This window comes from Schistocerca gregaria, chromosome 3 (genome assembly GCF_023897955.1).
Source record: "Schistocerca gregaria isolate iqSchGreg1 chromosome 3, iqSchGreg1.2, whole genome shotgun sequence".
In the NCBI taxonomy this organism is placed as follows: Eukaryota; Metazoa; Arthropoda; class Insecta; order Orthoptera; family Acrididae; genus Schistocerca; species Schistocerca gregaria.
The window spans coordinates 785,612,555-785,635,256 of NC_064922.1; the positions used below are offsets into that span (position 1 = coordinate 785,612,555).

Consider the following 22,702-nt stretch of genomic DNA (forward strand, 5'->3'; position numbering starts at 1 on the left):
AAATGTATTTACGGTTAGGTCAGTAAATGAAAAGTGTGTCTCATTTATTTATTTCTCTGAAACCCTGTTGCTCTGTTAGTAGGGAGTTACTTTCAGGAAAGAATTTTACTTGAGTGTTCAAAACTTTTTATTTTATCATAGATACAGTTAGTTGGCAGAAGGAAAATAGGTTGATAGTCGATGTCATGCTTGGAGGTTTTATGTGGTTGATGGTGAACAACAGTGATCACGGAGCAGTTGATTATATTATGTAGTGATTTCACTATTTCATTGTCAACCTATTTTGCTATATAGCAAAGCAACCATCAAGGCCAAATAAGAGGCGAGTTTTGAGATTTCCAATAATTAGGCGAATATCCTTCAAATTTGTAAGCGTTAGAACCAATGATTTCTCGGAGCTCAAATAATTTTGAGAGAATATTTATTTATTTTGAGAAATGGAATAATAAAAAAGGGTTTCACGGGCAGTTTTTATGCAGATAATTTGAAGCAAAGTTGTACAAAAAAATAGTCACTTGAAAAAGTGTGAAGTTCAGATTTTTATATCTCCAGAAGGAAGTGTGTGATAAATGTGAAACTTTGCAAGTGGTAACTTATTAACACAAGGTCTTTGAGTATAAAATTTCATTCTCCTATTTCCTCCGAATAGTGTATAAATTGAAGAGAAAGTTGACAATTTTGTCAGAATGCCAAAAATGAGTATTTTCAGCCCATTTACACAAAAAATTATTTTCTGCTATCTCTTTTAAATCATTTTCATTAGAAAGACCCTGTTCTAAACCACCCAAAACACTAGATTTGGTTTGTTTACTAGTTTTTGGAGAAAGTAAAATCAGTTGCTTTAATGAACAAGACAGTAGCTTGAGACAGAAAACTTTAAAAACTTCTTAAAAATTAATCTTCAAAATTCTTTTTACAAAAACTTAAAGAGCATAAATAATCTGATGATGAGGATGGTGTTCTCTTCTTTCTATGTTTAACAATTTGAGATAATAACTTGAGGTTCTCAGCATGGGAGTTTGCCATGTGCAATTTAAAGAATGCATGCTACATCACTGTAAAAAGTGTCCTGGGCCAGAAACTGTAGCATTGCAGTTGGTACCTATTTCATACAGCTTCATCCACAGGTAATCATTGCGTATGAGCAATGAATCCATACTGATCAGGACACTCTGGACACAAAGCAAATGGCAGTGGATGAATTAATTGAAGTAGGGATAAAAATTTGAAATCTGTCATGCCATATTTATGTTTGATAACTACTTGTGAAGAAACAGTCCCACTCACAAAATTTCATTTATTTAAAATGACTGGTTTTAGCACATACAGTGGGCCATCTTCAGGTTGATTACACTCTTTGCTGGAGCTGGTGATGTGTTGAGCAGCTGTGTGTTGTCAAGATGATAACAGGCAGCTGCTCAGCATGTCGCCAGCTCCAGCAAATTGTGCGATCAGTCTGAAGATGGCCTATTGCATGTGCCAAAACCAGTCATTTTAAATAAATGATTTTTGTGATCATGACTGTTTCTTCATAAGTAATTTGGTTAAAATCATTAAAGTTTGTATCCTAAAGTTCTTAAATTTGATCTAAATGAAGTCAATCTTAGTGTCTTAAAGGATTTTGCTGAAAATTATTCAATTTTGGTTCATGTCGCAATGCAACATTTCCACTGAGAAAATAGTCCTCCTCGTTTCTTTGTCTATTTTTCATAAAATCAAATGGTGGGATCTACAGGTTCCTACATTGTCAGTGACCGACTGTGGCATGGCACAATTACTGACTATATTTTTTATCAAAGAGCTGATCAAATATGTAAAAACACAGCTTGTGTAGGTTTCCCACATCCATTGTTTCGGTAGTGGCTCCAGACATAACTTTAAAAAAATTTGTCAGTCTTTGTTGTCATAAGAGAGACTGTGCAACAAATACAGAATGGAAAGTCACCTTGCAGTAGGCCTGCAGCTCGTGGTCTAGTGGCTAAAGTTGCTGCCCCTGGATCATGGGGTCTCTGGTTTGATTCCCGGCTGTGTTAGGGATTTTCTCTGCCCCGGGACTGGGTGTTTGTGTTATCATCATCATCATCATCATTCATGACAATGGTTGGATCGGACAGTTTAAAAAAACTGGGACTTCATATGAGTGCCGATGAGCGCACAATTTAGCACCCCACAAACCAAACATCGCCACCATGTTGCAGTGGTATTGGGGATAGAGCAAAGCGATTAGCAGCAAGAGCAAATTTGAAGGGACCAGTTAACAGGCATAGTTTTACAGTTGTAGATCTGTTTTGCTTCTGCACTGAAGTCATTAATGGTATTAAATTTGCTCTCATTAGTATTGAAGAAATCGAAGAAAATAAGCATCACAACTGTGAACTTCACCAAAATTGACAAATGGTCTAAAACATGGAGGCAGTTCATAGAAAGTGTGTTCCAGCTGTTTTTTAACAATTTTACTGCCATGATCCCTAGTGCATTGGTAATTCACAGTTAAATTTTGAAGTTTATAATGAGTTTCATTCTGTAGTTATTACGGCAGAAAAACTGTAAAATATGTCACGATGAGTTGCGACAAAAGATATCCTATTTTTTCTGAGTTCGTCTAGCTTTAGCTCACTTCTGGTTTGTCATGATTTTTTTTTTTTTAATTACCTTCCCCAGAGAGTATTAAACAACTGTAAAACATAATAAAAATGTCAGATTTGAGTGCCAGCAAAATATGGGCTACTTTATGGCACTTTCAACTAGTCCTTAATTTTTAGAGCCTTATATGGTCACATTTTCTAAACCAAATGTAGTTTTTTAGGTGATATAGAACATGGTCTTTCTAATGAAAATGGTTTAAAAGAACTTGCAACAATTGCTTTCTTGTAAAAGTGGGCTCAAAATACGCAGTTTTGGCATTTTTATAAGAATTACCAACTTTACTCCCAATCTGTAAACTATTGGGAAGTAGCAGTAGAATAAGATTTCGTATTAGAAGATATTTTGTTGGTACATCATGACATGCAAAATTTCTAATAATTTCTTAATTATCTAACTTACCAAATTCTTTTTGCAGACACAAGCATTGCCCCTGCCTATTGTGCTCAGGTGGAATTATCAGTTGTAAAGCACCACAGGCCTACTTCTGGGCCCTTCAAATGTACTCCACATGTCTTCCTGCACACCCCTTTGATTAGTACTCAGACCATCAATTAAGATTGATCTATGCTCAGGCCACTCATTTCACTCAACGTTGTAACATTTCAACATGTACACTTGCTTGATTTTAAACTTCCTGCTGCCCAGGAACATCATTTGTTGCTGGAAGTGCGTAGTGTTTTTACAGCAGAGCAGGTAGTCATCAACAGAGATCTAAAGGTTGTTAAATGGACCTCCCTCAACCATTTTTTAATTCAAAGAGACTCAATGAACAGTCTTCAGGCTGTTGATTGATGTCACCCTGTGATATCTGTTATTCACGAAGTTCTCTCTAACCTTTGTCATACTGCATGCTCAGTTGTCTTTCGCTGGGTCCCATGTCCTGTGGATATTCCAATGAATGAACTGGCTGACCGTTTGGCTAGAGAGATGATATCTGTCCCAACATTCACTTTGACAATGGACAGATTTGTGGATCCTTGTTAAATATGACCTTACTTGGAGATGGAACACCATCTGCTGAGCTACGGTCCCTCTAATAACTATACACTATTGAGAGATTACTGCTGCATGCCACTGCTCCCTTAATATTATCTAGAAGGAATCCACTGTTCGATGTCACCTCCTCATCAGTGATATCAGATTAACCCATAGTTTTATCATTTATAATGAGCCACCTCCCCTCCCCCCAAGTTGTTGTGGAGCCATACTTATGTTAGCTAATATCCTGGTGGAATGCACCTCCCTTCTGGTTCTCCATGGTAAGCATGGTCTTTGAGATTCCATGCCTCTAATGTTAGCGTATGATACACAGACAGTTGAATAGGTGCTTTTTCTCGAAGAATATGTTTTTACTCTGAGACTAACCTTTTCCGCACATCTAGGCCTGTGTGCCTGGATGTCATATTTAGTGTACACATCTCGTCCTCCCCCTCTCATGGTCCATCTTCTCCTCCACCCTCCTGCCTCTTCCTCCACCCTCCTGCCTCTTCCTCCACCCTCCTGCCTCTTCCTCCACCCTCCTGCCTCTTCCTCCACCCTCCTGCCTCTTCCTCCACCCTCCTGCCTCTTCCTCCACCCTCCTGCCTCTTCCTCCACCCTCCTGCCTCTTCCTCCACCCTCCTGCCTCTTCCTCCACCCTCCTGCCTCTTCCTCCACCCTCCTGCCTCTTCCTCCACCCTCCTGCCTCTTCCTCCACCCTCCTGCCTCTTCCTCCACCCTCCTGCCTCTTCCTCCACCCTCCTGCCTCTTCGTCCACCCTCCTGCCTCTTCGTCCACCCTCCTGCCTCTTCGTCCACCCTCCTGCCTCTTCGTCCACCCTCCTGCCTCTTCCCCCACCCTCCTGCCTCTTCCCCCACCCTCCTGCCTCTTCCTCCACCCTCCTGCCTCTTCCTCCACCCTCCTGCCTCTTCCTCCACCCTCCTGCCTCTTCCTCCACCCTCCTGCCTCTTCCTCCACCCTCCTGCCTCTTCCTCCACCCTCCTGCCTCTTCCTCCACCCTCCTGCCTCTTCCTCCACCCTCCTGCCTCTTCCTCCACCCTCCTGCCTCTTCCTCCACCCTCCTGCCTCTTCCTCCACCCTCCTGCCTCTTCCTCCACCCTCCTGCCTCTTCCTCCACCCTCCTGCCTCTTCCTCCACCCTCCTGCCTCTTCCTCCACCCTCCTGCCTCTTCCTCCACCCTCCTGCCTCTTCCTCCACCCTCCTGCCTCTTCGTCCACCCTCCTGCCTCTTCGTCCACCCTCCTGCCTCTTCGTCCACCCTCCTGCCTCTTCGTCCACCCTCCTGCCTCTTCCCCCACCCTCCTGCCTCTTCCCCCACCCTCCTGCCTCTTCCTCCACCCTCCTGCCTCTTCCTCCACCCTCCTGCCTCTTCCTCCACCCTCCTGCCTCTTCCTCCACCCTCCTGCCTCTTCCTCCACCCTCCTGCCTCTTCCTCCACCCTCCTGCCTCTTCCTCCACCCTCCTGCCTCTTCCTCCACCCTCCTGCCTCTTCCTCCACCCTCCTGCCTCTTCCTCCACCCTCCTGCCTCTTCCTCCACCCTCCTGCCTCTTCCTCCACCCTCCTGCCTCCTCCTCTCGCCTTCTGCCCCCCCCACCTTCTCCTCCTCCTCTCCCCTTCTGCCCTCCTCCTCTTCTCCCCTGCTGTCCACATCCTCATCTCTCCTTCTGCCCTCCTCTTCCTCTCCCCTTCTTTCAATTTTCTCCTACCCTTTCTCACTGACCATATCTTCTTCCCCTGTTTGACCATACCCCTCTCCCTCTTCTCTCTGCCAATTTGCTCAAAGTTGCCCTCTCCGCCCATCTCCTCCAACTTGCCCTCTCTGCCCGTTCCTCTCTGACCACTCCCTGCCAATCTCCTGCTGCTCTCCATCTTTGCTCATCTCTTCGTCCACCACCTCTCTGCCCACTTATTACTCCTCCCTGTCTCTGTCTGCCTCTTACTTCTTATCCACTCTGCTCATCTCTTCCTCCATCACTATTGAAATTTGCTGTTTGTGTGGCAACTTTTTTTGAAGTTGATCCATGGGTTTAGGAAGAGGTCCCAGACATCATTCGTACTACATACTACATTCATAATACAATCTGAAATAAAACAATGGAAAATCTGGGATGGAATGTCACAATCTTATGAGAAGGAAAGTGGCTATTCAACACACACACACACACACACACACACACACACACACACACACACACACACACGCGCGCACGCACACACGCGCGCGTGCGTGCGCGGTTACTCTCGACCCCATCACCTCTGCCGGCTGTGTTGGTCACTCATTTTGTACTATGTTTGAATTGCTTTTAGATGTGGTTAGCCCTTTTTTGGTGCAACATCCTATTTTACATCTTAGGACTAGCATTCTGATGAAGGCAAGACCTTAAGGATTCTTTACCCTTGCAACTAGCTGATGATGAAAGAACAGCTGAACAGGTTTTCTTACTTCCTTCGAGATAGTGGGTGCTGTTTCCACCTTTTAACACCTTTACTGTAATGAATTGGGGGTGGGACGGCTATGTGAGTTACAGCCCCATCACATGCTGAGTCCTGGGGTCACTCACTTGGCCCCAGCCACCTTCTGCCTTGATTATTTCTTTCACCTTCTTTTATTATTGTAAGTTCAGCTCGAGCTCATTATGTTTTTAATCTTCTCACTTTCACTATTATGAACCTTCGTGGTTAGAAGGGATTCTTTACTCCACTACGGTCTTAGCTCTTAATCAGGTTGGCTGGGATCAGATGAGCCCTGTGGAAGCACTACAAGTATGCGTCATGAAATGTCCTCAAAACCTTACTTCTGCCAATACCTCTTTCCAGGTCCCAGGTTGAAGAATTGGTCTGGTACACCGTTTTAATGTGCTAGGATGTTTAACATCAGTGCACACTCCACTGCAGAGTGAATATTCATTCTGGATACCTCTAATGGTGTTTTATTATTATTTATGTATTTTTTTATTTATTTACAGGGAAAGAGAATGAGGTTGATATTTTGAGCAGGCTGGAAGATCTTACCATATCAGACACATTGTTCTGTTCATTTTGCAATGTGAATTTTAACCATCAATCTCATCAGCGTCAACATTATAAATTAGATTGGCATCGCTATAACCTAAAACAAAATCTTGCAGGTCTGAAATATGTCTCAGAGGATCAGTTTCTATCACTTGCTGGTAAGTTATGATGTTTATTATCTGTCGTGACAGTGCTGCTTACTTAAATGTACTAACTAATGTTAATTGATGTAATTGGATAGATAAAAAATCTATTCACCAAGTGGCAGCAGAATACATACTTAAAAAAGGTTATAATTATGCAAGGTTTTAGAGACAGTGGCTTCTTCTTCCAGCAGCAGGGTTGAAGGGCAAGAAAGAGGGGTGAAGGAAAAGGTGTAGGTTTTGGAAAAGTCACCCAGAATCACAGGTCAGGGAAGATTTAATGGATGGGATGAGAAGCAAAGACTGATTGTTGGGGACTGCATGGGATGAGAGCTGAAAACCTGGGAGATTAAAGGTGGAAGAAAGGGTAATAAGCAAGACAGAATCTACATCTACATCTACATCTACATCCATACTCTGCAAGCCACCTGACAGTGTGTGGCGGAGGGTACCCTGAGTACCTCTATCAGTTCTCCCTTCTATTCCAGTCTCGTATTGTTCGTGGAAAGAAGGACTGTCAGTATGCCTCTGTGTGGGCTCTAATCTCCCTGATTTTATACTCATGGTCTCTTCGCGAGATATACGTAGGAGGGAGCAATATACTGCTTGACTCTTCGGTGAAAGTATGTTCTCAAAAATTTAACAAAAGCCAGTACCAACCTACTAAGCATCTCTCCTGCAGAGTTTTCCACTGGAGTTTATCTATCTTCTCCGTAACGCTTTCGAGATTACTAAATGATCCTGTAACGAAGCACGCTGCTTTCTGCTAAAACATTGTGCACAAGTTAATAAAAGTGAAAAGCTAAGTGCATTGTATGTAACAGAGATGGGAGGGGGGCAGCGAAAAAATAGGCAGGTAAGAAAGAAGAGGCAGAAAACTAAAATCGAGTGAAGAAAGGAATAGTTTCTATGAATAAATGCTGAGACAGAAGAAATTAACCTAAATTAACGCCAGGTGGGTGGCAAACTAAGGAAATGTTGTAGCGCTAGTTTTCACCTCGGAGTTCTGAGAAACTGATGTCCAGGGGGAGAATCCAGATAGCACTTGTGGTGAAACAGACACCAAGGTCACGACTGTCATGTAGTAGAGCATGCTCTGTAACAGGATAGTGTGTGTTACCAATATACACCCTATGTATATGCGCCTTCATCCTGGCTAATGATTTGGTGGTTGGTAGTCATGCTGATGGAAAAGGTCGAACAATGTCTACATGATATCTAGTATATGACATGAGAACTCCCCGCAGGTGGGAAGTAGTGCCATGGTTCTCACCATCCACCTGGCCTTAAATTATGTCAATTTCTTCTGTCTCAGCATTTCTTTGCCAAAACTGCTCCTTTCTTCACTCCATTTTAGTTTTCTACCTGTTTCATTATGTTACTCATCTATTTTTTGCTGCCCCCTTCCCACTGCTGTTATATACAATGCGCTTAGCTTTTCACTCGTATTAACTCATGCACGATGCTTTAGCAGTAATCTCTGTCTTGCTTATTACCCTGTCTTCCACCTTAAAGCTCTCAGGTTTTCAAACCTCATCCCGTGCAGTCACCCACAATCAGTCTTTCCTTCTCATCCTGCCCAATAAGTCTCCCCTGACTTGCAGTTCTGGGTCACTTTCCTAAAAACTACCCATTTTCCCAGACCTCTCCAGCCCTTTTCCTTCATCCCTCTTCCTTCCCCTTAAACCCCTCTGCTGGAAGGAGGGGCCAAAGTCTCAGAGAGCTTGAATAATTATAACCTTTTTTTATGTGTGTGTTGTGCCTCCACTTAGTGAGTAGATTTTTTTATCTATCCAGTTACATTATATTGTCAAAAGTTTATTGTTTTTGTAAGATTGTTATGTATGCTGATATAATTTGTAGCATTTAGTTCAGATTCACATCAAGGTAGGGGAAAATAGACGTGAGCATTTGCCATAAATAATGAATTATTGTGTTGTTCTCTGCTTTTGGATAGCAGATTTGAAACCAGGTGTTAAGAATATTTGCCTATGAGAGGGAGAGGAATTTGCAGTGCACTGTTAATGATCACCAGGCCGTTTGCTAATATTCTGTTTTAAGTGACAAACCTCATCACAGAAGCATGTGAAATTGTTAATGAACGGTCAGAGGGGATATTAAGTTCGATATCATATTGAGTGCTGTTTGAGATGAGAAGTCTGTATGTCAGCACTGAGTTTTACACTCTCCCTCCTTTCACTTTCATAATCAACTTCAACTGTGCAAACATTGCTCAACACAACACATGCTCCTCCATGCCTGCCCATCCTCCTCCTCCTCCTCCTCCTCCTCCTCCGTCTCTCTCTCTCTCTCTCTCTCTCTCTCTCTCTCTCTCTCTCTCTCTCTCTCACACACACACACACACACACACACACACACACAGAGAGAGAGAGAGAGAGAGAGAGAGAGAGAGAGAGAGAGAGAGAGATATGTGGTACTCAGCTTCAGTATTTATGTGAACACTGATGAAGGTGGTTCAGAACATGTAAATCTATAATAGTAATTAAGAACAAGAGCAGCAAAAATAAAAGTTTGAGGTGGTATAAGCAGAAAACTGTGTTGGATGCAGCAGCAACTTTAAATGAGTAAAAGTTTTTGGAACAAAAGAAACAAAATAATTGGACCTCTGCTAGAACTTTGGGATTGTTACAATGCTTAATTGTCAACAAGTACCCTGCAGTTATGAATGTAGGCTAACAAAAATAAGTAGAAGTTATTGACATTTGCAAAAATTCATCATTTTGTTCTTGTGACACTTTAAATATCGTAACTAACTGTCAAAGAATGTTACATACTGAGCTTCTTCCGGGGAGAAAATACATTCTCATTCACACAAGCATGTGCACATCACACACACATAATTGCTATCTCTGGCTGCTCAGATCAGACTGCAACTGTTGCATTGGGGGGGGGGGGGGGGCAGCAATCATGAGTGGGTCAGAGAAGGTCGTGGGATAGGAGGGTATGGGTGGGGGGGGGAGGGTGCGGGGGAGAGGGAATAGTGCCATCTGGCGGAGTGTGCAGGGAATAGAAGGCGGAAGGGCAAGCCTGTCAGGTGCAGCATTGGGAGGCTGTTGGACGGGAGGGGGGGTTGGCGGTTATAGGTAGCTGAAAGGTGAGAAGAAGAGTGGGAAAGGACTGGTGAGTGCATTGGCAGAGAGTAGAGAGCAGCTCACAGTGAGGGTTCAGTATCCCCCCCCCTCTCATGAATAACAATATTTAATGTTGAGCTGTAACCAATACTAAATGCATTGTAGCTAATGTGGCATCACTGAGGAAGAAAATTTCTCATATTCCCTTAGTGTTTTGCATTTATTTGGTTATTACATCACATATATTGGGTAATAAAATAATCGCATTTTCATATGACAGTCTTTACCTTCTTCAAAAGCAGAAGATGCAGTTGTCATTCTTCAGGATATCAGAGCACATAGAAATTTGATAAAATGAGTAAACGGATATAGCAATAGAGGGTGCCTGCAAGGAACACACCACAGTATGCCTTTCATCTGCAATGTGTTATCCAGCTGTGGTGACACCAAGCTGTGCTTGGTTGATAGAAACTGTTGCTAGTACTAAGAGACAACAATCTTTATTAAAACCAACACTTGGTGAAACCACCTGTTCATTCAAGGTGAACCTTATATAAGTTATTCTATATCATTTCCACATAGAGCATTGTTTTACATCTGCACATATATTCTGCAAGGCACCATACTGTCCAGTGTTGAGGTTATATTGTACCGCTACCAGTCAGTCCCTTTCCCATTTCACTTGCAAATGGAGCAAGGGAAAAACAACTGTGTGCCTCTGTATGAGCCCTAAATTCTCTTGATCTTATCTTTATGATCCTTATACAAAATGTGCACTGATGCAGTCATCTGCAAATGCCATTTCTGTAAATTTTGTCAATAGCATTTCACAAAAAGAATGTTGGCTTCCCTCTAGGGATTCCCCTTGTCATAATAACTCCTGTGTTGATCAAACATACCAGTTAGTCAAACAATAGATAATCTAGGATGGAATGTAACAATATTACGAAAAGGAAGGTTGCTACTTACCGTACAGCGGAGATGCTGAGTTTGAGATAGGCACAACAAAAAGACTGTCACTATTAAATTTATTTTTGTTGTTCCTGTCTGTGACTCAGCATCTTCGCTATATGGCGCGTAGCAACTTTCCTTTTCATAATATTGTTACAAACCTACTAGTTACAAATCTAGCAACACGCATCTGCTTCTCCGGACAGCAATTTCAGTGAGGTTAAATTTTGCCTCTTAATTCCTCTGTGTGAATCATATTGAACTAAATTATGTCCATTCATTGTCTAAGCAGGATGGTAACAACTATTTGTCTGCTTTTTCTAGCATAAAATCTCTTGCAGCCTTCATGATGAATATATTAACTGTACTATCCATTTTTGCTACGACTTGATTTCTAATCCCTGTCTGTATACTGATGTTGTCTATAAGGTCAGGCCAGAGGAGCAAGATGTAAAATATTTCCATTGTGGATTGTCGAACTAGCTGCTCAGAACACTTTTCAGAAAATGTGTTCAGAACTACTTCACAAGACCATCTGTCCATATCACCTGCTATGGATCTGTAGATGTGCCATTCTATACCCAATAAGTTAACGTCACTTTCACAAAGTGTTTGATTGATGTACTTTTGTGCTACTGAGTGTAGACTTTCTTTGAATGATTCTACAATTGTTATGGTTGGTAAAAACATCCGATGATTAACATGAATTCATGTAGCCTGGTTAGTCACTTCCAGATAACTCCACAGCCAGGTTCAGTTTTGAGCTCGACATTCTTGTTGGTTTTAGTGCACACACTGCTATCTGCCCCCCCCCCTCCCCCCCCCCCCCCCCCCACTCTCTTCCCTATGGCATCTAACCTGTCTTTTTGAGATATGCTCCATGATTCATCAAATATTTTGGTGCTTCTTACATCACATTTCATCAGCTTCAGTTCTGAGTATAAATTAAGCTAAAAACTTTCCTGGAGGGGGGGACAGTACCTTCAGGGACTTTGCTACAAATGCTTCAGCAGTTTACTATTAACATCTTAATATTTGAAATATCCTGATTTTTCTGTGCCACCCACTCTGAGGTAAGCATGGCTCTCTCACACTGTGTTATCCCAGAAGATTCAAGAAGATGCATTGACAGCAGAGCCAGTGGCAAAACAAGCAACACTTGAAGTGTTCCGCATGACATGCAAGATTCTCCAATGCTGCCGTACCCAAAGCAGGGGCCCCCTCAGACAGCTGACCATACCCAATAGTGTCTTCAGCTGTTTGTGAACTGTTGCCAGCTGCTCCTGTTCTGCACACAGCATACACACTCCCTATCCATCCTACTACTAAAATTTGATGAAAATAATAGGCAAAAAAGATGAAATCGGAGCCTGTTGTCTTTTAGACAATGATTTGCACTTCCAAGCTTGTTGAAAACACAGATGCAAACTAATGGAAAACACTAAGCCTGTCACAGATACTAGTGCACTGGAGACTGGCCAGTTTTTGTCTCATAGCTTCATATGACAGTTTGTTGCGCTTACAGTGAACAAATTACCCCATTCATTATTATTATGGAGAATTTTATGTTGCCAGAAGAACACTTGTAAATTTAATTAACACTCTACCCTTCATTCTACCCTTTAAAAAGATGTGCGTGTTAATGAATTTAATTATTTTTTATAATATCGATACTCCAGCACAAGCTTGGCTTTTTTAAACGTTCTGTAAACGTTCTGTAGAAATGTTGGCTTGCCTTGAGTTCATAAAAGAGTTAGACACTTTTATTCTGCAGTATTTAAGATTTTCCTTTTTGAACTTTGCTTTTTTTAATAAGAATTTTTAATGATTAATTGACAATACAGGTTTTATTTTGTGTGTGCATGCTAAATTTCTGTCACTATAATTGTTTCTTTATTATGCAGAACTCTTTTTGTCCTGAGATTGACAATACCAAACATTTATTTATTATCTTTATTCCCACTACTTCTGATTGAGAGCTTGATATTCCATGTAAAATGAATGATGCTTGTTCTTCCAAAATTAAGATGACAAGCTGAATCTTGGTCAGCTGAAGCTCAAATGTTACTACAAAATTGTCTTTGTTATCTTGTTTACTTATCATCTTTGTTAAGTTCTTGCTCTCACATTATTTTGTGGTCTGCATAATTCATATTTTGCATTTATTCTAGAGGATATAATATTGTTCATTAATGTTGGTATATTTTTGTGTAACATTGATTGTCATGATGTATCGTCTATGATTCTCTTTCTCTTTTACACCCATCCCACCAAAACTACAATTTACAAGTGTTACAGATACTCCTGCTGCAACACACACTTTTGTCACATAAGGTTGTTTGGGTATGGATTCCCATTCTAGCCCAATAAAAGTCTGTATTGATTTCAGATATGAAGAGATGTCACTTGTCTTTATTATAAATTAAATTTTTAAATCAGTAACCTCGTATATATTAAGTATGCCACAATTTGCCACAGAGCCTGTGGTGCCCCCCAGTCAACTCAGACAATTAGATACACAATCATTTATCATGTTGACGAGATTAGTCACACATCAAAACTAATGCACTGCCACTGCAGTAGAACCTTGAATAATGCAGCACAGTGATTTCTTATAAACACACGTGAAGAGCAATGTCTGATTTACTAGTGCTGCTGACAGTTGGGAATGGAAATCATCTTGTATGGAAATTTTTTTGTATTACTGCCAGGTTCAGTTTTTGAAGATATGCAAAAGGTAAAATTATTTGGAGCAATCTTTATGTACTTAATGAACCAAAAACTTCCCATTACTCAATGGTTGAAAGGCACATTAACATCTGAAATCCCGTGATTTATCCATCTTCTACAACTGTAAATATATTTGTTGGGAAAATCAGCAACCAGGTGCACAAAAGAAATTTTATTTCATTGCTGGTTTCAGGCATCTAGTGTCCTCCTCCAGAAGATTAGCATTATTACATTATTTGTGAGCATAAAAATAAGCAGATGCCTGCAGCATGGTACATGCACTATGATCCTTATGACTACAGTACAATGCTGCATAGATCCACATTTGTGATAATTCTAATCTTCTGAAGAAAGGCAATTGAAACTGGTAAAGAAATAAAATTTCTTTTGTGCAAGTGGCACTCAGTAAAAATTAAAGTGTGTGTTTGGGGGGGGGGGGGGGGGGGGAGATAGACATGGAGGTACACCTGAAAGTGGGGATAGTAATGTGTGCAGATGCACATGTGTATGTGGACAGGATAACCCACATATGGTAATGGAGGAATATTATTTATCTTTTTGTCATTTGCAAAAGAAGGAGGGCATATAATTTACCTTTTTTGTATGATTAGCTAAATGATACAATATTTTAAAGCAAACTCAAAAACATTATTTATATTGCAGATGATGTTTCAAGCATTTCTGGTTCAGAATCTGAAAGTGACGAATTGGATGCAGACTCCTCAGATATGTCAAACTCTCCAGGAAGACAAAAAGAGAATACGGCAGAAAAAGATGAAAATGAATTGAATCAAAGTGAAAAGCAGATACCAAACAGTGCGTTGCAAGCCTCTAGGCATGCTAAAGTGTTTTTTGAAAATTCAGATGGAAATATTATATCTTTTTATCGTTGTGTTTTACTTGGAAAGAAGGTAAAATAAATGCAGTGTATGAATATGTAATATTAACTGTCACAACGGCATTAAAATACATGAATTATTGTAGGGCTTGCCAGATAACATTCACGATCTGGTGTCATTGGCAAATAACTCTCTGAAGAAAACAACTTGGGCTGTTATTATGCTCGGCGGTGGACATTTTGCAGCTGCTATTTTTGAAGGTAGGACTGGTTTTCATATTCATGTCTCTGAACAGTAAAAATACATAGTTGTACTGTCATTAGTCCATTCTGTCATTTTTTTCACAGTATCCAAGTAGTACTCTGTGTTATATCACTAGTAAAGACATCTTGTTTTGATCTCTTCCTCTGTAGGCATTCAGTAAACTATTTTTGACGTTTTCTGTGTTACTTTGGCAGCATTTATAAAATGTTTTTAATTGGAACGTTATTTATCTGTGCCCATATCCTTTTGCATCCCTTGTGCCACTACTTCTGAAATGTCATTATTTTCATTATTAACTCTTGAGTTTCTGATTTAGCAACCACTAAAGTTAAATACTAACATTGATAACCATGGAATTACTTCTAAACCACTATGTTTTCTATCCTGTGTGCCGTGAGTAGAAACTGTTTATCATCACTTACTCCGGTGTGTACACTAAACCACAGGGAAACTAACACACATTCCTGTAAGTCTGCTACAAAGTGAGTTCATGAACTGAACAAAGGACTAACAAGTTTGAAACATAACAAATTTGGCATATCAATACAATAGTTCCAAGCCAATAACCACTCAAGAATGGAAACAAACTAATGTACATGGGGATGCCACGTGTTGCACATATCTCAACAATGGCTCTCCCCTTCTAATGGTGGCCCGCAACAGCTGCTTGCAGCCTTAGTGCATCTGACATGTACACATCTGTGCTAGGTGAGGAACCCGAATCACTATCAGATACAAAACCGCTCCCCCCTTTTATCAGCATGTAGGGCCAGAAACAGCCTGACCTATACAAACTGTGGCAAAGACGGGGAGAGGGCGAAACTGAAATTTCCATTTTGGCTTGAGCAACACATCCTCTACAGCCAGAATGGGAGATGGCACTATCTGTATGGATTTAGGCCCAGAACAACCAATGGGGTACAATTTAGACCAGCCTGCGAGGAAGTGGCCATCGTGTATGAAAGAGGGTAGCACCAATTGGTCGTCCTCCATCAGTTTCTCACTCCAAGAGCACTCATGGTCCTGTAGTCATTCAGAGCGGCTGGCACTGGTGGTAGGGAAGGGAGCCGTGCAGGGCATGGTGGGAGGAAGGGGATCCACTTCCATTTGGGACAGAGGGTGGAGGGGGAAAAAGCTGGTCCAGAGGATGGTACGGTTTTGAGATGAGTCCAGCAGTGCTCCCCCACCAGTGACCAGTGACAGAGGAAGACTGTCGCGCGCACACACACACACACACACACACACACACACACACACACACACACACACACACACACACACACACACACACATATCAGGTAAGTCATTCTGCTCCCGGGATTGGAATGACTCCTTACCCTCTCCCTAAAAACCCACATCCTTTCATCTTTCCCTCTCCTTCCCTCTTTCCTGGTGAAGCAACCTTGGGTTGAAAAAGCTTGAAATTTGTGTGTGTGTTTGTGTTTTTTATTGTGTCTATCTACCAGCACATTCCCGTCTGGTAAGTCACAGCATCTTTGTTTTTTATATAAATTTTTCCCACGTGGAATTTTTCCCTCTATTATATTCAAATGATTGACACAATTAGAGATACCCTGATTGAGCTGTTTTTGACAGCCGTGGAAAATTGCTGGAGTGCAAGGAACCACAAAGACAGTATGTTATATCTGCACATGTCGAATTACATGTTAATCACTAGAAACTGTTTTGTGAGCTCATCAATGGGTAATTAAAAATATGCATAATTGAGATCAACTTTTGAAAAAATGCTGATCTCTAGCCAAATTAACAAACAGTTTCTCTTGCCTAGGAATTGGGTACAAATCCACATTTACTTGGGCATTGATGGTAGACTTACAATCACCACAGATCTGAAGTGACCATTTCAATTTTTGTACAATAACCCTAGGTGTTGCCCACCGACGAGGCAAGTCTGGGGAGATTACACCCAAATTCTGGAGTCTGTCTAGTTTTGCATTAAATTGTTTGCATATGGCGAACGTTATGGGAAGAGCTCAACAGAAGTTAGGCACTGCCAAATGCTTCAAAGAGACAAGTGCATTAAAATTTGTAACACAACCTAAGGTAGGTTCAAACAGCTGTTTGAAATTTTCACACAATACATCCTGGAACCCAAAAAGTACAAAAGTCTCGAGGCCAAAAATGTTAGTATAATTAACTACAAGCAAATTTCATTGTTGAGCTACATTTTTGTATGTAGCTTGCAGCATTGTCTGACACCCCATGAGATTGTTTGGCCATTGTGTATCCCCACTTTGCGTGTGGTGGGGAGACAATGAGCTGGTAAGTATCCCCATTAATTAGGGACACAACTGTGCTAGTGTCCAGTTGGAATTCTGATGTCACCCCATTGATGTTCAGTTGCAGCATGATACCCTGTATCCCGTCTTCTGTTGTCCTTGGCAGCAGCAGGATGCCATGCAGTATTCTAGTGGCCGAAATTAATGCCACCCAGCTGAGGCAGACTCTCATGAGGTGTCCTGGATTGTGGCGAGCAACACATATGACATTACGGTATGGGCAGTGATGCCAGTGATGATGAAGGCCACACTCTGGGTGTGGATGTGACAGCACAACTTGTGCTGGGTTCTCATACAACGACGGGGAGGAAAATTCTTCTGGTTTCGATAACAAACCAAGCACTTTTCGTCTTTGCAAGTATAACAGTGCAGAGGGAGACGAAGCTCTAGTTACTGAATGCCAAGGCACCGGACTACTGGACACATGAGAGCTCAGTGAAACAGATTAAGATCTTGATTTAGTCGCCAGTTGAATGACAGGCACAACAGCAACTAAGTACTGAATCCCGTGTCATTGGACTATTGAACACATGAGAGCTTGGTGAACTGGATGATGATCTTAACTGGGAGTCATCAGTTGATCAAAGAGTAAGACTGGTACCACTAACAGTGTTGAAACCAGAAGAATCATGAACAGAGATTGTGCTGAGACAATTACTTCATATGCCTTAGCAGTTTCTATCACATCACTCAAAGTAGAATCCAATGTTTCTAAAGCCTTTGTACCAAATTCACAATCTGGAGGCAGGCAGGTTATAATGTCCTGAATTAAAGACTCTGCATAATACGTGCCATTCTTTTGAGAGGCAAAATGACATATATGAGACAAGCCTTGTAAATCAGCAGCCCGCAGTGCCTATGATGGTTTACTTTCCTTAATACTCTGACTGAACTTGCTGCAACAACAGTTTTGGTGACTGTAGTATTCAGTCAGCAGACTGCAAACTTCAGAAAACCTTAGACTACTAGAGACCAAGAGTGGGCATGACTTTTTGCACCACTTAGTATAATTTACTGCTAGAAGACAGTCATAGTTCACTACGGCATTCAGGATCATCAGTTTTACTTGTGCTGAAGTGTAGTTGGAAATGCCATAAATAGACCTCCCAACTCTTGCTTGCCTCGTAAAGGAAGCGACTGGTAGAAGGAGAGGCATGGAGACAACAGCTGCCACCTGTTGTTGATTTTGGAGAAACAGTAAAGCAATGTGTGCTGTTCCTGCTGATGCTGCTGCCGCCGCCACTGCAGCTAGGGCTGCAACTGCTGCTGTCACAACTTGACAGACTCAGGAGCCAAGGTTCGCTAAACAAAACAGCATGGTGAGGAAGTTGCTCATTGCCAGTTTTCTGTCCTGTGTGGCATGGGCAGAAACTATTTGTCACTTGCTCCAGTGGGTACAGTGAACCACAATGAAATGAACACACATTCCTATAAGTCCACAATAGATGGAGTTCTCAAAGTGAATGAAGCAATAACAGGGCCAGGACATAGTGTTGCCGGCGTAGCGATATGAGTGTTCCAAATGAGTAAGTACTCGAGACCAGAAGGGGCTGCCACTCACAGCCTTAGTACATCTTGACATGCCCACATCCGTATTAGGTAGGGAATCTCAATCACTGTCCTATACAAAACTTTGTATAGATATATTAGGAGAAATAACACTTTCATTGAAGAAAGCCAATGCTGCTTCTCTTATACTACTCAGCTCTTGTTTTTATCTAATGCTAGCCAAGTACCCAGCATTGCCTGGGTGTGTATTTATTGTAATCTTCTATCAGTCCATCTCCTTCTTCCCCCTCTCTCTGTCCATCTCCTCCTCCCCATTCTCTCTGTCCATTTGCTCCTTCCCTTCTCTCCATCTGCATCATATTTCCTGATTGATGTGCTGTACTTCAATATAATTTTGCAAGCATACCCAGTGTTATACGTGGCTTCTGTCTGTGAAATGTATTGTGAACACAGTTAGTAGTAAAGAAGTAATAAAGTAAAACGGCATACGTAATGCCACACTTTTCCACACATCTAAGTATTTGACTCATATCTCCTGAATTGTGTGTCACACAATGATATAATTTTGCTGGTACATTCAGTGGCATATTTGAATACTGCTTAAAAAATGGGTCATGACTACATTTAATAGTATAGGTGTAATAAATTAAAACATCATGCTTCATGTGGCAGTTTTACTACATGAACAACAATAATGTAATAAGCAGTAAGCTTTTATCCTTTCACCATTTTGTGGGGAGATGACTTAAGTATGGGTATTTGAGTGTTGTTGGCTACACTGCTTTTTTATCCCCACCCCTCCCCTTTTATAGGTCGGTGGTTCTCACCCCCTCGCACTGATTCTTTCCAAATACCAAGTTTGGTTGAAATTTGTCTAGTGGTTTAGGAGGATGTGTGGAACATAAATACATATTTACATCCATTTTATAATATTGAAGAATTTCAAACAAAACATCTACTTTGCACAGACCCTAGACCTGTCTATATACTGGCAAATCAAGATCCGCTTAATACGAACATTAGAGCTGTACATACCAAATATCCTTAGAAATAGTCCATAATAGGGTATAGTTTATCTTGTTTTGCATTATCCGAGTGTTTTAAATTTCCTTTCTATTAGTAATCTGTTATAGACTTTTAAACCAGAGTGTGAAACTCCATTCTGAATCTTAGATAGGGATGCAACATTATATGTAAATTATTTTTTCTTCCAGTATTGTTATTAACCACACATACTATTAGGCAGTGTATGTACTGGTACATAAATGTAAAAGTCCCAAGGTTCCTGAAAAGGCATGTGCAAGATGTTGGTTGCCAACTTTACACAATATTTGCATTGCACATTTCTGTAGAATAAATACTTTTTTCATCTTGGTTGCACTGACACAGAAGATTATGCCATATATTAGTATTGAGTGAAAGTGTGCTAGCAATTGTGTATGTAGGTTAACACAGTGAAAGATATTTCTGAATGCAGAGCAGACAGAACTGAGATTTTTTGTTATATTCACTTTTGATGTCACCTCAGTTTATTACCCATCAGGTCACCTAGAAACTTCAAACATGGAAACCTCATCCAGTCAGTGGCAGTACAGAAAAACCTCAAGGAGGGCGTGCTAAAGATATCTTGAGCTACCTTTACTTTTACTGTAATAAAATATTATCAAGTCACATGCAAAGTTTAACAAAGTTTTATTTAAACTTATTCTACACATATACAGCACAATACCATCTTGTGATATAAAACAGTTACAATGGTGGTTCTCTTCCTTAAATGATAAATTCTATGTGCCTATTCTCATGACATATTGGTTAATTACATTGTCAGTAGGACAACCAACATCAGGGTGAGTGTTCAACAGAGCTAAGCCATTAAGTCGATCCTCCTTCATTGTCGACCTCAGCCATATCTTTGTATGCCACAATGTTGAAAAACTTTTTCTACTGTAGCAGTAGATGCAGGTAGACAAGCAGATATTTTCTACAGTGTATGCAAAGTAGGATAGCCAGATCTAGGACAAACAGACAATGCTTGCATAACAGAATCATGACAATTAAGGGCATTGATGCTCGTTTGCTTATATTGAAGACTCTCTCCCATTAGTCTATTTTTAATCACAAAGAGTGATTCTTCTTCAAAGAATGGTAGTTCTGTTAAGCACTGATTCAATTATGTGCCAGATCGTTACCATCGTGTTTCAGTAGTTGTGAGGGCAAATGTATGTTGAATTTTAAATGATAAATATTTTCTTCAGTAAAAAGTTCTCTCATGTCAGTTGTAACATAGTCCATTGTTGGAATAAAAACAGTTCTTTTCCAATATGTCATAACATCATCATTATGATCGCAATTTTCCCTTTGTCTTTGTTTGCCTGTAAGACGAGGAACACCCATCTCCATGTCTAACTTTTCCATAACTGCCTTCGCCTCTTGGCGAGTCTCGTAACAATATTTTTACAGAGAAACTACTATGAATTACTGTATTAATACCTCATAATCAACTGCTCACTCTCACTCTTGACTAATCTTGACACTTAGAACTTTTTACTTATTCATTCTTCAGTCTTAATATTTCTGCTTCTGAATGTAAACTAGCTTCCTACCTGGTGAATAGCCCATATTTATAGCACTAGGTATTGAAGGTTCTCTATACAAGAAAACAGTAGAATATTCGTGACTTTTCTCAAACATATGCCAGACAGAACAATGTATCGAGATCACTAGAATGGCCACAACTTTTTTCATAGGTTTGTGTTAGCTATCTGTGTGCTAGACAAAAACATATAAAATGTGATGACATGGATGCGTGTGCTACATAGGAAAGTACAACTACTTAGTAACTCGATTCAGTCAAGTCGACTGACAAAAGAAACGAACAAATAGCATGTTGGCTGACTGGCGGGGACGGTGCGGGTGGCAATGCGGGTGTCCCCACAAGGAGGGGGGAGGGGGGCGCCACTGCACATAGTTGACACCTGTTGGTCTCTACTCTTGGTACTTATTAGTAATTTTTTATTTGTTTAAAATTGCTTAGTATGAGTTTTTATAAGATTAAGAGCTAACGCCCAATTATTCTCATTACTGTGTCTGGTACGGATGTGGTATGACTCTTTATCAGTGTTCTTGTAGTATCAGCAAAAATTATATCTTTTGAAGAGTTCTCCAATGTCCCTGGAGTATATTTTTTGTAGGTCCAGAACAGCAGTGGACCAAGCAGTGTGCCTAGTGGACAATATATTTATTGTTTCGTCTCTCTGAATTCAGTTTTATTACTGTCGTGTCATTTGGAAGTCTGATCTCCTGTTTTCTGTTATTAAAAGACTTGGTCCATGCAGGGACTCTCTCTAACCCCATACCATTCAGATTTCCTTAGTAGAATTTTATGTTTTATAGAATAAAAGGCCAACTGGATTTGTTCCTTGTTAGTTCTACTAGAACTGAGCTAGTCAGATTGTATTTTGTTTTCTCCATAGAAAAGCCTTGATGGAAGGCAAATTGAGGCTGTGTTAAAAGGTTAGTTTCAAAGAGATGATTCAGTATTGTTGCAGAGCTACCATCTCACAACTGTTGCAGATCATGGGGCGGAAGGAGACAAGTCTGTAAATAGAATGAATTTTTCATTCTGCAGTAGTGTGTGTGCTGTTATGAAACTTCCTGGCAGATTAACTGTGTGCCAGACTGAGACTCAAACTCGAGATCTTTACCTTTCATAGGCAAGTGCTCTAACAACTGAGCTACCTGAGTAAGACTCATGATGAAGTTTGGAAGTTAAGAGATGAAGTAATGGTGGAAGTAAAGCTGTGAAGTCGGGTCAATAGTCTTGCTCAGGTAGTTCAGTTATTACAGCATTTGCTTGTGATAGGCAAAGGTCCTGAGTTTGAGTCTAGGTCTATAATTAGATGTCAGTTGTTAATTTCTGCTTTTACAAATGGGTGTTACTACTACATACTTCAGGCATGCGTATTTGTGATGCATGAAACACACCTTAACTCAATGACTAGATACAAAAATAACACCATGAGGTGCTACCAGTTTTCTTTCTATTGTTGTTTACTATGCTGCCTTATACCTTGACTGATAAAATTTCAAAATGGTTTCTCTTACAGAGTTTATTGTAATTTATTGCACCCACTCAAAGATATTTCTGAATAGTTTCTGTCTAATTCAGGAAACTGTGTTGCTCCATCGTGTTCATAATCATCCTCTTGAAACTCTTT

The 22,702-nt window shown here is 40.7% G+C and overlaps 1 protein-coding gene across 3 annotated transcripts in view; it reads left to right on the forward strand.

The window, feature by feature from the left end:
• The window catches only part of LOC126354226 (ankyrin repeat and zinc finger domain-containing protein 1-like), a 103,916-nt gene that overhangs the window by 23,871 nt on the left and 57,343 nt on the right, over positions 1-22,702 (forward strand). For all 3 annotated transcript variants that reach the window (XM_050003711.1, XM_050003713.1, XM_050003712.1), the window contains 3 exons: positions 6,612-6,815; positions 14,237-14,484; positions 14,558-14,672. In XM_050003711.1, the coding sequence (XP_049859668.1) occupies positions 6,612-6,815; positions 14,237-14,484; positions 14,558-14,672 (567 nt within the window). The remainder of the gene's footprint in view (positions 1-6,611; positions 6,816-14,236; positions 14,485-14,557; positions 14,673-22,702) is intronic.